Here is a 14,733-nt window from a genome sequence, read left to right as displayed (position 1 = left end):
CAGGAGGAAAAACCAGGGCACAGGAGGCAGGATGGCTTCCCTAGTACATACAGTTCCTTGCCTTGGTTCCTGGTGACTTTCAGAAGGGAGCAGTGTGTGTGTGTGTGTATGTATGTGTGTATGCAAGTATGCGGGTGTGTGTATGCAAGTATGCGGGTGTGTGTATGCATGTGTGTGTGTGTATTCCTGTGTGTATGTGTGTATAATCATGTGTGTGTATGTGTGTGTGTATGCATGCATGAATGCCTGTGTGTGCGTGTGTATGTGTGTGTGTGTTTGTGTGTATACATGCATGTGTGTGTATGCATCTGTGTGTGTATGCATGTGTGTGTATGCAAGCAAGTGTGTGTATTCGTGTGTGTATGTGTATATGTGTGTGTGTATGCATGCGTGTGTGTGTGTGTGTGGTATGTGTGTTGTTATGAGGAAGCACAGATCCCACATTTGGTCCTCTGACTTCCAGGCTGCTTTAGAGCAAGGAAGGCAGACTTGTTAAGGGGACAGGGAAAGGTGGAGTGCAGGGAGGTCCCAGTGCAGAACTCTGGAGAGCAACCAGCTTCTTAGCTGAGGAAATCTCTCTGTCCCTTGTGGAGAAGTGAGGATTCAGAGGACGGATGGGGAATGCTGAAGAAGGGTTTCAATCCTTGACCTTGGCCCAGGCTTTCTCCTTCTCTGGCTTGTTTCTTGATTTGCATAATGAGAGAACTGGACTTAATTGATAGGAGAGAAAGAAACGCTGCTCACCCTTCCTTCCCGCACCCACAGCAGACGCCACTCATCCGTCACCTTCTCTTTTCTGCTGAGCTTAGATCTGACCTTAATATCCTTCCAATGCTGCACGCCAGGCAGCCGAGACCAATGGATTGGAGCTGGCACGCGGGGTGACACCTCCTCGCCATCCGTGTAGCAGATGAATCTTTGCTCACCTGTAGTCTATCCCACCTGCCTTCCCTAAGAGAGGACCCAGGGGTCTGTGAAGGTCTCAGGACACAAAATGCCCCAAGCTACCCTCCCAGATCAGACTTACCCCTAATGAGGCCTGATGGGGAGCCATGAGTGCTCTCTGTCTAGAAAGGGCAAGCCTCTAGGGCCAGAGGGGCTCATGATGAAGGACAGGGTCTTACTCTGCCACACAGTCCTCCGAGTGCAGCTCTGGACCATCTGTCCTCTGCAGACAGAAGGACTGCCCTGGGTCATACCCTCTGCCTCTTTGGCAGAGCTACAGTCTCTAGGAGAAGGTATACGGTCTTAACCCTTTGTCCTCCAGAGCGGATTTAGGTTCCCACCCATCCCTCTGCCTCTCCTCCCTTCCCCCTCCCTCCCTGAGGCAGTTGCTTCATGCCAAGCACTGGGCCAGTACTTTAGAGATAGCTGAGTATCCCCCAGGGCTGCCTCTAGTGAATCAGGCTCTGCAGGAAGGGGAGATAGAAGAAAAAAAGAGCAATGGGAGTCTGGGCTGACCAGGAGCCTGGCAAGGGTGTGTTGGGAGGTCAGGCCAGGGAAGGCTTTGCAGGGGGAAGGGCACGTGGTCTTGAGTGGGGTTAAGGGTTGCCAGGCAGCAGGAGGGCAGGCTTGTAGGGACTGCTGTGGGCAGGACTGACTTGGTAGCCTTTGGTGAGTTTGGAGAAATATGGTGTGGGTGCTTGAAGTGGGGCTGACGAAGTGGGACCTCGCCTCAGTATGGAAGAGCTGGAGGGCCAGGCAGCTGTCTCACAGAGCCCATTTTGGCTTCCCAGGGGAAGAACAGGTCAAAGCTGACAAGCCTGGTACTAGGAAGGCAGTTAAGCCACTCAGCGAAATCACAGTGTGGCTCAGACATAGAGCTTGTCTAGCACGTACCAAGCCCCAAGTTTGATCCCACACACTGTAGGAGCACACAGTGGTAATCCCAGAACTCGGGAGGTAGAGGCAATTGACATTATTGACAGAGACTGAAGCAAAGGGGATGGAGATGTTTAGGGACCCCACATTTCTGGCTGGATAGCTGGGTGCTGGGGGTTAATCAATCAGGGTGTGGAACACAGGACACTGTGCGTGGTGCATGTGTGTGTGTGTGTATGTGTGTGTGCGCGCGCGCGCCCACACAGGGGGTGAGTGAGGTTGGTTCAATTGATGTTGGAGTGGCTTTGGAACCCTGGCAGAGCCTGGATGGACCCAGGGTTAAGAAGGCTGGTAGGGTACAGGTGAGCTGGACTGGTGAGGGCCAAGCAGGGACCTTTGGTGACAGCAGAGAGGAAGCCTGAAGTAGGACCTGAGGCGGTACAAGGGAAAGAGTCTGACTCCTTTAATAGTAATACCACATTCAGACATGACTGAAACTCTGTGGGGAAACTGTGAGGGTGAGCACACAGTGTGGCAGCCTCTTCCTCTGAGCCCATTGGCAGTCACGCTCTCCAGGGAGCTGGGTCAGTGTCACATGTGTGTGAGGAAGGCCTTACCAATGAGAGGCAGCCTGGGATGGAGAGTGGTTGAAGGAAACCTGAAGTAAGGGCAGGTAGGGCTTGACAAAGCTGAGTCCACGTGAATGTCCAGGAAGAGCCTCAGGCCTGGAGCTGGGCAAAGGTTTTCAGCAGCGTGGAACACTCCATCTCGCTTCAGCCCGCTGACCTTCACCTTGCCCGATATTCAGGAGGGGCTCCCTTTTTCTGCTTGCCTCCTTGAGCTTATCTTTCCCTGTACCTCCCTTACCTGGCCTCTTGAGATAGGCCTGGACCAGCACTTTCGGAGGATGGGGTGTCCAATGGGCGCCGTTCCCGATGGCCCTTCCACCTCAGCATAGATATTACTAGGAGCGTCCCCAGGGCTGCCCCGCCCCATGGCATAGAAGGCTATGGGTTCATCGGGCTCCTGGTAGATGGGGTTAATGGGTGGGGCCTGATGAGGTCGTGAAGCAGGACTTGTATAGACTTCAGGAGGAAGCTGAGGCTTGGCGGGGATGGGCGGCCTGGGTCTGGATGCCTGGGATGTCTAGGGGGAGAAGGCAAGACCAGGGAAGAGAATTAATGAGAACTGTGAAGACAGGGTCTAAGGCCAGGCCCATCTCAGCCTGAGCCTCTACCTATGAGAGCCTGGCTTCTTCCTCTGTCCTGGGTCCGCTTCTCCAGGCCCTGACACCCCAACACCCCCCATCCCACAGGTTGAGTTGACCAATACAGTACCTCCTTGTGTTGGGAGGCCCATACTTTCTCTGTGTGTCCTGAGGCCTGGGCCTGGCCCTGTTGGAGGAGCAGGCTGAGCTGGGTGTCTGGGTCCTGTCTTTTGCTTCCAGAGTCTGAATCAGCCCTTAGGGAAAGTCCAGCAGGCTCAGCTGTCTACAGGAAAAGAAGGAGACCTGAAGGGTTGGGGCGGGATGGGGGCATCAGGTGATCCCGGAACAGCAATTAGGTCGGAGAGGATGGGAGTGACTGGGGAAGAAGTGCGCTGTGGGCTGGGCTCTCTGTGAGAGAGGCGGGGTGGAGGCGTTGAGGGGGCCTGGAGACTGTGGACAGAAACAAACTCTTCTCACCAGTGTGTCTAACAAAGAACTATCTGGAATTCAGGGCTAAGACAGTCTCATTTGTACTCATGGTTGCAAAACTAGGAGGCTTTAGGCTTTTAGAGTTTTTGCCTTCAAAGCAATCGGTCTGGGGACCAACCTCTATGATTGCTGGATCTTTTTTCTTCAGGTTCAAGAAGCTTAATATATGAAGACAGGAGCTACATGTTTAGGGGTAGAGACCACCACAGGAGAGACGAACCTTCCCTTCTAGCTATCCCACAGTAGTTATGTTTTTAGCTCAGCATTAAGGCCTGCTTCACGAAGGGCTCCATGTGCCCTCCACTTCTGGAGACCTACGATCTACTCAAGGCTTCCTAGATCCAAATGAGAATTCTTTCTCCGGTGTCCATCCTGTACTTCACCTCTCCTTGAGAAAGCACTAGGTTCACCCTGCTGCCCAAACAGCAGGAAGGTCAGCTTCAATACCTCACCCTTCTCCATCCAACCAACCCAAGCTGTGCTTTGCCCACCGCCTGTGGCTCACATCTTCTCTGAGGCCACACGCAGCCAGCACCACCAATCAGGTGCACACACCTCCCCACTGGTTCCCACTCTCACCATTCTGCAGCCTCTTTGCCCAGTCTCTCTAGCCCATGCCAGGGCTTCCTGCTCTAGAAGGATCCAGACCTTCAAGCTTGATTGTGCTGGGCCTAGTTCCTGTTCTGACCTTTGTTCCCGACTGGATCCAGTCCTGTGGACTCTAGTGGCCTTTTCTCCTGGGGATCTGGCGCCTGAAACTGTAGTCTGGAGCTGGACAAGCCCCTCCAGCTACTTCTGAGCCCCCAGCTTCCAACTTGACACCTCAGCCTACAAATGTTTCCACACCTGGCTCAGACAGGCTCCTTCTCTAGCCTTCATCTAGACGTCTTTCCGTTCCTCATTTGTTCTGCAAAGACCCTGCTCCACTTTCTAAACAGCCAGCAGGCCCTCTCTTACTCCTTCAACCTCCCTGTGCTAGCCATCAAAGGCTTGGCTGAAACACTGACATAGTGGCTGTCTTCATCTCTAGTGGCCTTGTTTGGCCCTGGCCACCCATCACCTTCTGAAACATTGTAGCCATCTTCATCTCCTGCCGCCTGGTCAGGCCCTCACCACCCTGTCAGGTGAGATTGTTGCTTCTAAGTCCCCAGTGTAATCAAATCTTATTCAGAATAAAACCTTAGAGCCTTGTGAGAGCCACAGGGCCCCCTTAAGTCACGTCACCCTTCTGACCTCACTTCCGACCTCTCCATCCATCAGTCATCCAGTGAGGCTGCTTCTTCACTGCTCAGTCTTCAGACACATCAAACATCCTCCCATCTCAGGGCCTTTGCCCCTGCTGTAACTTCCAACCCAAATGCTTTCCCTCCAGCCGTCTGCACCGCTCCCTCTTACACCATCCAGGCCTCTGTTCAGATGTCCCCCACCTTCTCTGCTGTCCCTGTGTGACATACTGCCTACCCTGTTGCTCTCCATCTCTGCTTGGCTTCCTTCCTAGCATGCATCCTTTCTGTTATCAGTGTGCTCTCTGTATCACTTATGGCATCTGCCTTGTCCTAGAATAGATGCCGCACGAAGGCCAGGAGATAAATATGGGTATATTTGTCACTGTTTATTTCTTCGGTATTTAACCTCTGGCTCAACACACAATGGTCTTAAGTGTCTGCACTTTTTGAAAGTGGAGGTCCCCTGAGAGCTTCTCTTAAGCTAAGTAGCATACACCACCGCCACCACACATGATCATCCCACCACTGGATTGTCTGCCATTGCTACTTGTAGTAGGGTTTATGAGCGAGATGTCCATCTGTCTGGGGACCTCTCCCACTCACCCCTGCTTTGGAGACTCAGTAAACTTCACTTAATTTGACTGCCTCTCTGCTGCCTCTCGTTACTCTGCTGTTTGTGGCTGGTCTGGTCGTGAAAGGAGACCTTTTTAGAAGAGGTGTGGGTAAGCCAGTGTGGCCAGTCATGGATTGGGATGAGAAAGGCAGAGAGGCCAGTAACTTGGACCTGGTGGGGATGCAGTGGCAGCGACACTTAGTTATGGGATTTGGGTAAAGGGCTCACCTGTCGAGCGAGGGGTTCGGTGAGTATCTCTCCGTAGGGGCTGAGGGGGCACTCTGTGTAATGTTGAAGCAGGTCCTGAAGCTGCGCATGGGCACTGTCTTCACCCAGCACCACGTGGCGCCCATCCCCTAGCTGAGCGAGGAGGAAGTGACGGCAGCAGGTCTGGCTCCTGGAGGGGCCACTTTGAGTCAGACTTGCCATTTCTTCCCCCACCAGGCTGAGGAGGGGAAGAACCCTGAGCCCTCCTTGGAGAGAGTGGGTAAGCACAGGGGCTTGCCCCTTAGCAGGAAGCCCGCCTCCAGCTGGTCAACAAGGACTGCCCCTCACCTGTAGGACAGCACGAAGGTCACAGCACTCTCGCTGAAGCGCACCAGATAGCATCCTAGAGGCTGGGGCTGTAGCAGCCTCTCGGCTTCCCTGGAGAGAAAGTGTAGGGCTGGTTTTGACTCTTACGACCGACCTCGGTTCTGTCTCCTCTCTTAAGGGACCCCTCACCTCCACCCCAAGCAAGCCTACCAAGACTAAATGAAGACGAGGGGACAGGGGTCCTACTCAAAAGACCCTGGGCTTCATCTGCAGGGTAGCATGGAGGGGGAGCTGCAGCAGCAACAGACATGGTAGTTAAAGAAATAGAGTTTAGAAGTCGAAAGCTGGAGATAATGAGAGAGAAAAGGATTGAGAAATGGAGAATCCGGCTGGAGATAAGAGCACTGACTGCTCTTCCAGAGGTCCCGAGTTCAATTCCCAGCAACCACAACCATCTGCAATGGGATCTGATGCCCTCTTCTGGTGTGTTTAAATAAGTAAACCTTTAAAAAAGAGAGCGAGGAAATGGAGGAGAGAGCTGAGAGAGACGGAGGCCTGGGAAACTAGAGTCCTCGCTGTCAGGATTTCCCTGACTGACTCAGGACCTTGTGCCTTCCTCTGTGACTCACCTTCTGGTGATGAAGCCATGGAACCAAAGAGGGGCAGTCTTGAGCAAGAGCCAGTGGGCCTGGGTCTTCTGGACCCATGCTCTGGTCTCGGCTTGCAATGACAGGTCACCTTTCCCAGGCACCTCTTCTGCCCTGTCGGCATTCCCTAGGACCCAGGCAGCTCCTGGGGCTGAGGCAGAGGCCTGGACATGAGAAGTCAGGGACAGAAGCGGCCATGATTAGAGGACTTCTGACCCCAAGCTGCCTCCTGTTTATCCTCATTCCAGCCCCTCCCCCAGTCTATTTTAGGGGGAGAATGCCCAGAAAGTCCTTTCCAAGGCCACTGACTTAAATTCCTTCTGTATCTTCCATACAGGCCCCAGAGGGCAGGAGATGGTACAGGAAGTCACCTCAGGCCAGGGGAGGGTGACTTCATCTCTAATAAAGGAGACTGAGCTGGTGGGTGAGAGGAAAGGGGACTGAAGAAAGATCTGGAATGCTCTGGGCAAATGGACGTGCTGGCACAGCATGTAGACAGTTGCATTTGGTGTCAGTGTACTGTGTCCTGGTCCCCTGATGACTGGGCCTGAGATTTTTTCAGGGCCAGAGGAACTGAGGGGAAGTGGGTAGCTATGTACAGGAGGAAGGAACTCCCCACTCCCTGCTTCCGGTCCCCAGCTTGCATCTTGACATGGGTTCATGCGCACGCCCTCATCCTCGAGAGGATGGAGGTGGATGTGGCAGCTGCACCCACCTAGGTTTCTACTCACCACCGTGTGGGTCGCTCTGGGGCTGAGCTGAACCCCCTGTTCCTTCAGAGCCTGCATGCTGGGCCTGCTCCCACAATTCAAGTCCTGGCATCTCCCCTGGGTCAGGTTCATTGGCTGGAAGGTGCTGAAGGTTGATGAAGTAGCTTCATGATTCCCTGTTGGCACAAGGGAGGCTGCTGGGGTTTCCCAGAGGCAGGCCATCTTTCCCTCCCTTCTGTACTTCAGGCTCTTAAACATCTTCAAAGGGGCTTTTCCCAACAGGGACAGTCATGAGGACAGGAGAAGTGCAAGTGTGTACCAGGGAGGTAGCGGGTGGGAATCCCAGGGATAGGAATAAGGAGTCAAGGTGTTTTAAAGGGACTGGTGGCAAGAGAAGGGTTGTCAGTAAAGGGAGAACCCTGGGGTCTAGGCTGAGGCTCTGAGGCCTGGAAGCCCCGTAGACAGGTAGTCCCTTAGGCCAGGCCTTCCCTTGATCTAGACTCCTCCGTCTTTCACCCTCCCGTTCTAGGCTCCTAAAAATCTCTTGGGATCCTGTCCCCTGCCCTCAGGGATGCAGAGATGTGGATCCCCAGAGATAGAGCAGAAGCAGTGGACACTAAGGCAGCTCTGGCTTGGGTCAACTGCTTAGCTGTGAAGTGGAGGCTGAGGCTCAGGAAGGGCCTCAGCCTTACACGTACCTTTACACGTACCTTGGGGGCATGGCTGGGCCAAGCAGAACTCCATAGAAGCAGGTGTGGGTGCTCTCAAAGGAGGTGCACACTCGGCAGCTGCTCATCTCTCCTCTCCCTCCTTCCCCCAGGGACAGGAAATGTCGCTTTACCCACCTCCTTTGTCTCGAAAAGGACCCACGTCATGGAAAGTGCAGTAAGACACCGGTCCTGCCTCTGGAAGCCAGGCACTTGGGGTAGTGGTGGGTTACTCTGTTAGGTGTGAGATGTTCTTGCTATCTGACTTTTGTCCCCTTCTCCAAAAGCATTACAAGGCTTCTCAGAGATTCATACTCAGAAGTTTGCATTGAGAAGATACCTGAGGCGAGTGGGGCAGAGCTGCAACAGGAAGGATGTGGGTCAGACCTCTGGAAGGACTTTTGTGTATATACCTATATGTGTGTGTGCTTGTTCAACGTATGTGTTATACCGTGGGTGCACTTGCCTATATGTGTAACAAGGAAACTAAAGGTTGAGGCAAGTGGCTTCCCCAACCATTCTCCACCTTATTGAGAGAAGGTCTTTTGCTGAGCCTTGAGCTCATAATTTCAGCTAGGCTGGTAGGTCAGTTAAACTGGCAGGACAGTTAACCCCCTGGGATTCACTCATCTCCTCTTAAACCAGCACTGGGGCCACAGACATGTGCACACCGAGGTTCCTATCTCAGGCCCAAATGCTTGTATAGCAGGGACTTTGCTCACGGAGCCATTGCTCCAGATGCTGGGGACTCTGTTAGCTATGTGGGACCCAGGAGACCTGGGTTAGAGAGGAGGAGCCTGATGTCCATCTTTGAGCAAATGGTGGATTTAGATTAGGGCAATACTAAGCAACCTTAGGGGATTCTCTAACTAAACAGGTCACTGCTAGAAATGGCAGGATTGGCTGCTGGGGTCGACTTTGAGCTATCTCACAGCTTTGTCCATTGTGTGCTTCCAAGCAAGTAGTTGCTATCTTGGGAGGCTGAGGAGCTTGTAAGAGGTAGGACTTGCATGCCAGAGGCAGGGTACACTGGACAGGCAGGGTCTTCTGCATCTTTTGGCATCTACCCAGGAAACCAGATTCTATGACCCACATCATAGTACTTAACAGTATTTAGAAATGCAAAAGACAGCATATCTTTTATCCTAGGCCCAGCACTCAGAAGGCAGAGGCAGGGGGATATCTGAGTTTGAGGGCAGCGTGGTTTACAGAGTGAGTTCTAGCGCTGCTAGGGCTATATAGAAAAAAAAACGTGTCTTGGAAAACAAACAAACAAACAAACAACAAAGACCACATCACAAGAGCCAACACCAGACATAGCCATGGTGATAAAGGCATCCTGGTGCTGGCATGAAAGGAGAGGGTTATGCCAGTGCAAGAGAGCAGAGACCATGGAAAGAAGCTCACAGAGCTATGTCCCCTTCATTTTTGACAAAGGAGACAAAAGCATATAGGCATACATTTTTCTTAGCCTACTTTAGTAAGTGTTCAACCTTCCCTCTAGCCCACCATTCACCAGAGGGAGTGGGAAAGAAAGGTTATTAGGGCATGGGGAAAGTGGACCTGTTTAGAAGTCGTTCTTTGGGGGTGATTCCAATCTCCATTGTCAGGATATCAGCAGTGCAGTCCAGTGGCAAACACCAAACACGAATCAGCATCTGCCCTCCATCCATTCAGCAATCACCACCACTCATGAATCAGCAACTGAAGCTCAATCCCGAAGAATCCGAAAGGGTTGCCAACCTGCCAGAGGCCGAGGAAATGGCAAGAAGCTGCAGGAACCTCAGGACAAGTCCTTTGGTGAGTTTCTTTTTATGACGTCACCACAGGCAGAGCTCAGCAATGCAATATAGGGCAAACCAATACATGCGTGTTGTCAGCAAAGAATAGTGAGGCAGAGCAAAGCAAAGCAATGTTCTAGCTCCCACTGTCGGGGGGGGGGTCATATTTACATCCCTTCATCACGCATCCTTTCACCTGTGTCTGCTTCAGCAAAACATTCTTTCACATGTCTGTCTAGCAAAACATCCTTTCACCCGTGTGCCCTAGCAAAACATCATTTGACATCACTGACTTTCCAGTGAAACCAAAAGTTTCCACTTCAAAAGCATGTGGTGAAAAGAATCCTATGCAACAAACTGCGCTGGCAAAGTTAAATATCCACGTGCAAAATAATAAAATTAGATTTACATCTCTCCTTTTGAACACAAATCGATTCAAATTGGATCCAAGGCCTTAATTTAAGAATGGAAACGTCTAGAAGAAAACATAAGGAATCCTCTGCAAGACACTGGGGTCGGCAAGGACTTTCTGAGCAGAATACCAAGGTGACAGGAACTCGTCCTGAGCGTTAAAGATGGCACAACACACAAATAAAGAGTTTCTATACAGTAAAAGGAACTACTAGAAGCTGGGCATGGCTGTACCAACCCCTTGAGGAACACACAGATCTCAATGAGTTCAAAGCCAGCTGGTTTACATATATCAAACACAAAACAAAACAAAAATCAACCCCCCCCACACACACAAAACAAACCACCAAGGGACTTATATATCCAGGATTCACAATGAACTGCAGGAATTACATATCAAGGAAAGAAAGCTACCAGTCAACAAAGGGGCAGTAAGTTGACTAGAGAGTTTTCTGAAGAAATACAATGGACAATAATTGCTTTTAAAGATGTTCGGTATCCCTAGTCATCAGGGAAATGCAGTTTAAAACTACTCTGAGACACGTCTTGGCTCCAGTCATGGCTGTCATCAAGAGCGTGGAGGATGTGGTAAGGACGGGGAGGGAAAGGGACTCTTACTCACTGTTGGTAGGACTGCAAATTAATACAGTCATTGTGGAAATCAGTTTAGAGAGTCCTCAAAAACACCAAAAAAAACCCCACCCCAGAACTACCATATAATTCAGCTATCTCACTCCTGGGCACACACCCAGGGGGCGCCATCCCCTGCTGTGAAGATATTAGCATCCTCATGTTTACTGCTGCTACTCCATGGGGACCCCCTTGTGATGGTGTGTATATGCTTGGCCCAGGGAGTGGCACTATTAGGAGGTGTGGCCTTGTTGAAGTAGGTTTGTCACTGTGGGCATGGGCTTTGATACCCTCCTCCTAGCTGCCTGGAAGTCAGTCTTCTCCTGTTTGCCTTCGAAACAAATGTAGAATTCTCAGTTCCTCCTACACCATGCCTGTCTGGATGCTGCCATGCTCCTGCCTTGATTACAATGGACTGAACCTCTGAACCTGTAAGTCAGCCCCAATTAAATGTTGTCCTTATAAGAATTGCCTTGGTCATGATGTCTGTTCACGGCAGTAAAACCTGAACTGAGACACCCCTAAACATCACAGCTATTGCCAAATCTATTGGTGTTCTCTACAACTTGATGGTAAGGCTCTATAACTGTTCAACACTTATTTCTGGCATTAAACATGGAGAAGTTGATTGGATGCCCAAGTAGAAGCTGGACCCCTATTGACTTTCATGCATAATACTAGAATATAATCTGCATACTACTGGAGGAGAAAGGCCATTCTAGTATCAATCAGCTACAAACCCTGTGACCTTCAGTAGTGACCTGCCTGCAGCTATATTGGTGTTATAGTGGTACAAGCGTTATGGGAATAACCAGTCACTTTATGATTGGATTTGAGGTTCACTCTGTAAGACGGAACTCACACCTGATACGGTTAAAGTGGTCAAGAACTTGAGACTAGATACTTGAGACTAGATAGGTCAATGGGCTAGGGGCAAATTTACTGCTATTATTCTTCTCAAGGAATATAGCAATAAAATGACACCCCCCCCAGGTTGGGAAGTGTTACAAATCTTTAATTGCAGCACTCAGGAGACAGAGGCAGGTGGACCTCTGAGTTTGAGGTTAGTTTGGCCTACAAAGCCAGTTCTAGGACAACCAGGGCTACACAGAGAAACCCTGTCTTGCCGGGCGTGGTGGCCTTTAATCCCAGCACTTGGGAGGCAGAGGCAGGCGAATTTCTGAGATCGAGGCCAGCCTAGTCTACAGAGGGAGTTCCAGGACAGTCAGGACTACACAGAGAAACACTGTCTTGAAAAAACAAACAAACAAACAAACAAACAAAACCCTGTCTCACAAAACAAACAAAACCTAAAAGAACCTTAATTACACACTGCTACTCTTCTACATAGATCAGTCTTTGGAGTAACCACATCAGAGAAACTTTTTCTTGCAGAAGATGGAAATTAATATGGAGACCCATAACTGGAAAAAGTACAAAGAGAGAAACTTTGGAGCACTCAGTGCTAAGTGGAATCCCAAGCCCTAAAGGCTCAGGGTCTACTGGGAAGGAACAGTGGAAAGATTGTAAGAGCCAGAGTCAATGAATGTCTCCAAGGGAACAGTGTATTCTTGACATAGCCTTCAGAGACTGTGGCAACATACGCAACATACACTAGACCTGAGGAAATTCAAGCTAGACAGGTCCTGGCTAAGATGGGGAAGTGAACACAGGCTTCTATCCCTAACCAGGAAGCTGTCTGCAGTTGATACCTTCTGACAAAGGGAAACTCAGTTTTCTCCAATGGATATCACTGGGTATATCAACCACACCCCAGGAAAGGCCCCATGCCCACAAGTAGTCAGTTGGCCAAAACAAAATGAATGCAATGGTACTTTTGTGTGTGGACTTTATTTTATTTGCTTTATTTTTGTTTTTTTTCCTTATTGGTCTTTTGCTTGTTTCTTTTCTTTTCTTTTTTTTTTTAAAGGTACGAAATTGTATTTTTTTTTAAGATTTTTATTTATTTATTATATGTAAGTACACTGTAGCTGTCTTCAGACACTCCAGAAGAGGGCGCCAGATCTCGATACGGATGGTTGCGAGCCACCATGTGGTTGCTGGGATTTGAACTCTGGACCTTCGGAAGAGCAGTCGGGTGCTCTTACCCACTGAGCCATCTCACCAGCCCCGCTTGTTTCTTTTGATTTTAGTTTTGTGGATTTTATTTTTATTTTTTGGTTTGTTTTTTGAAAGAGAAAGAAGAAAGAACATAAAGTTGGGTGGCTAGGGAGGTGGAAGATCTGTTCAAATGGAATCAAAATACATTGTATGAAAAATTTCATATTAAGAAAAGAAAGAGGGTGGCCAGGAAGGATGCAGTGCAGGCAGAGGCCACACGAGCTGTGAAAGAGGATATGAGGGCAATCGTTCTGGTGTCAACTACATCATGGTTTTTTTTTTTTTTTTCTTTTGTTTTTTTTTTTGTAGTGGCTAAGTGCATAAAAGTGTAGTTGACCGCTAATGCTTAAAATCATGAGGGAAGCCCCACAGCTTCAAAGTGGCCATTCTAACTGCAAGATCTATCTGCAACTGACACCTCAATAGAGACCTGCCTGCAAGGTACACTGGTGTAACCCTGGCACAAATGTTATGGGACTAGCCAGTCACTTTCTGATTGGATTTAAGGTTCACTCCGAGAGATGGAATTTATACCTGGTTCATAGAGTTTGGGGTTGGGCAAGGGTTTATTTGGACGGCTACTTTAATTTAGCAGTGTGATATTTTTCTTTGTGAGTTCATTACTATATAATGATTTTAATTAAAAAAAAAAAAAGGAAAGCTGAGCCAGGCATGGTGGCACACACCTTTAATCCCAGCACTTGGAAGGAAGAGGCAGGTGGATTTCTGAGTTCAAGGCCAGTCTGGTCTTCCACAGAGTGAGTTCCAGGACAGCCAGGGCTACACAGAGAAACCCTGTCTCAAAAAACCCAAAAAGGGAGAGAGAAAGAGGGAGAGAGAAAGAGAGAGAGAGATAGAGGGAGAGATAGAGGGAGAGGGAGAGGGAGAGGGAAAGAGAAGAGGGAGAGAAAGGTGACAGAAAAATTAGCTTCACACATGGAGTGTGAAGACTGTCATTCTGAAGACTTCAACTTGTGAAGTTGTGGCAACAAAACCAACCAAACAAAACAGAGGGAGGAGGGAGGCTCTGATAACTGTGGTAGAGAGACCAGGACCAGGCATTCTCTTTGAAAATGAGTCAAAAGATAGATATTGAGGGGGGTGTGGATGTGGGCTCAGTTGCTAGTGTGGTTAGCTAGCATCCATGATGTCTTAGGTTACATCTCCAGCACTAAATAAACCCGCCGTGATGTAACTGGAGAGCTGGGCTGGGCCAGTTGTGCCTTTAATCCCAGCACTCAGGAGGTACAATCAGGGGGATCAGAAATTCAGGGTCATCTGTGGGCTACATGATAAGTTCCAGGCCATCCTGGGATATCTGAGACCCTGCCTTGCAAAAAAGATTCTTGTAGCCTGCAAACTGCAATGAGCGCCCCCCTCCCTCAAAGAATATAAGATTCTAAAGCAAACTGCAAAATTGATGTTTGACACAGTCAATCCTTGACCCTTTCTACAATTTCCATTTAATTTAAATGTGTTCTGTTAAAAACTACAATTTAAACGTGTTCTGTTAAAAACTAAAAGACATTCTCACTGGGCACGATGATACACATCTTAGTTCAGAGAGGCAGGATCTCTGTGAGTTTGTGGCTAGCCTGATCTACCCAGCAAATTCCAGAACAGCCAGGGTTACTGAGGAGAGGCCCTGTCTCAGAAAGGCTTTTGTTTTTAAAATATAATCTTAACTTCTTATCCCCACTTCCCAGAAGGAGGGAGCTAGAGACCTGGACGGAAACAATGTTCCCGTTCAATTAGTAGTTATGACAATTTTCTTAGAGAGTAACACAGAAGAGTTAGTGAGCAACGGTTGCTGCGTCCTTGGCTGGCGTCAGAAAA

The 14,733-nt window shown here is 49.5% G+C and overlaps 1 protein-coding gene across 2 annotated transcripts; it reads right to left on the bottom strand.

Annotated features, from left to right (window-relative positions):
* Window positions 1-2,262: 2,262 nt before the first annotated feature.
* Window positions 2,263-8,310, bottom strand: Sh2d2a (SH2 domain containing 2A). 2 transcript variants are annotated; one of them, XM_021158924.1, is made up of 7 exons: window positions 7,958-8,310; window positions 7,269-7,423; window positions 6,520-6,701; window positions 5,912-6,001; window positions 5,585-5,753; window positions 3,159-3,311; window positions 2,263-2,967 (listed from the first exon to the last, which is right to left on the bottom strand). In XM_021158924.1, exons 1-7 carry the CDS (start codon window positions 7,989-7,991, stop codon window positions 2,626-2,628), a joined length of 1,125 nt encoding a protein of 374 aa, XP_021014583.1. In that variant the 5' UTR covers window positions 7,992-8,310; the 3' UTR covers window positions 2,263-2,625. The 2 variants fall into 2 exon arrangements, with proteins under 2 accessions (XP_021014583.1, XP_021014584.1); XM_021158925.1 differs by having other exon boundaries at window positions 2,270-2,967; window positions 3,183-3,311; window positions 7,958-8,060.
* Window positions 8,311-14,733: the final 6,423 nt, after the last annotated feature.

The sequence above is a fragment of the Mus caroli genome, chromosome 3 (assembly GCF_900094665.2).
Source record: "Mus caroli chromosome 3, CAROLI_EIJ_v1.1, whole genome shotgun sequence".
NCBI lineage: Eukaryota > Metazoa > Chordata > Mammalia > Rodentia > Muridae > Mus > Mus caroli.
This window is presented reverse-complemented; position numbering and strand designations above follow the sequence as displayed.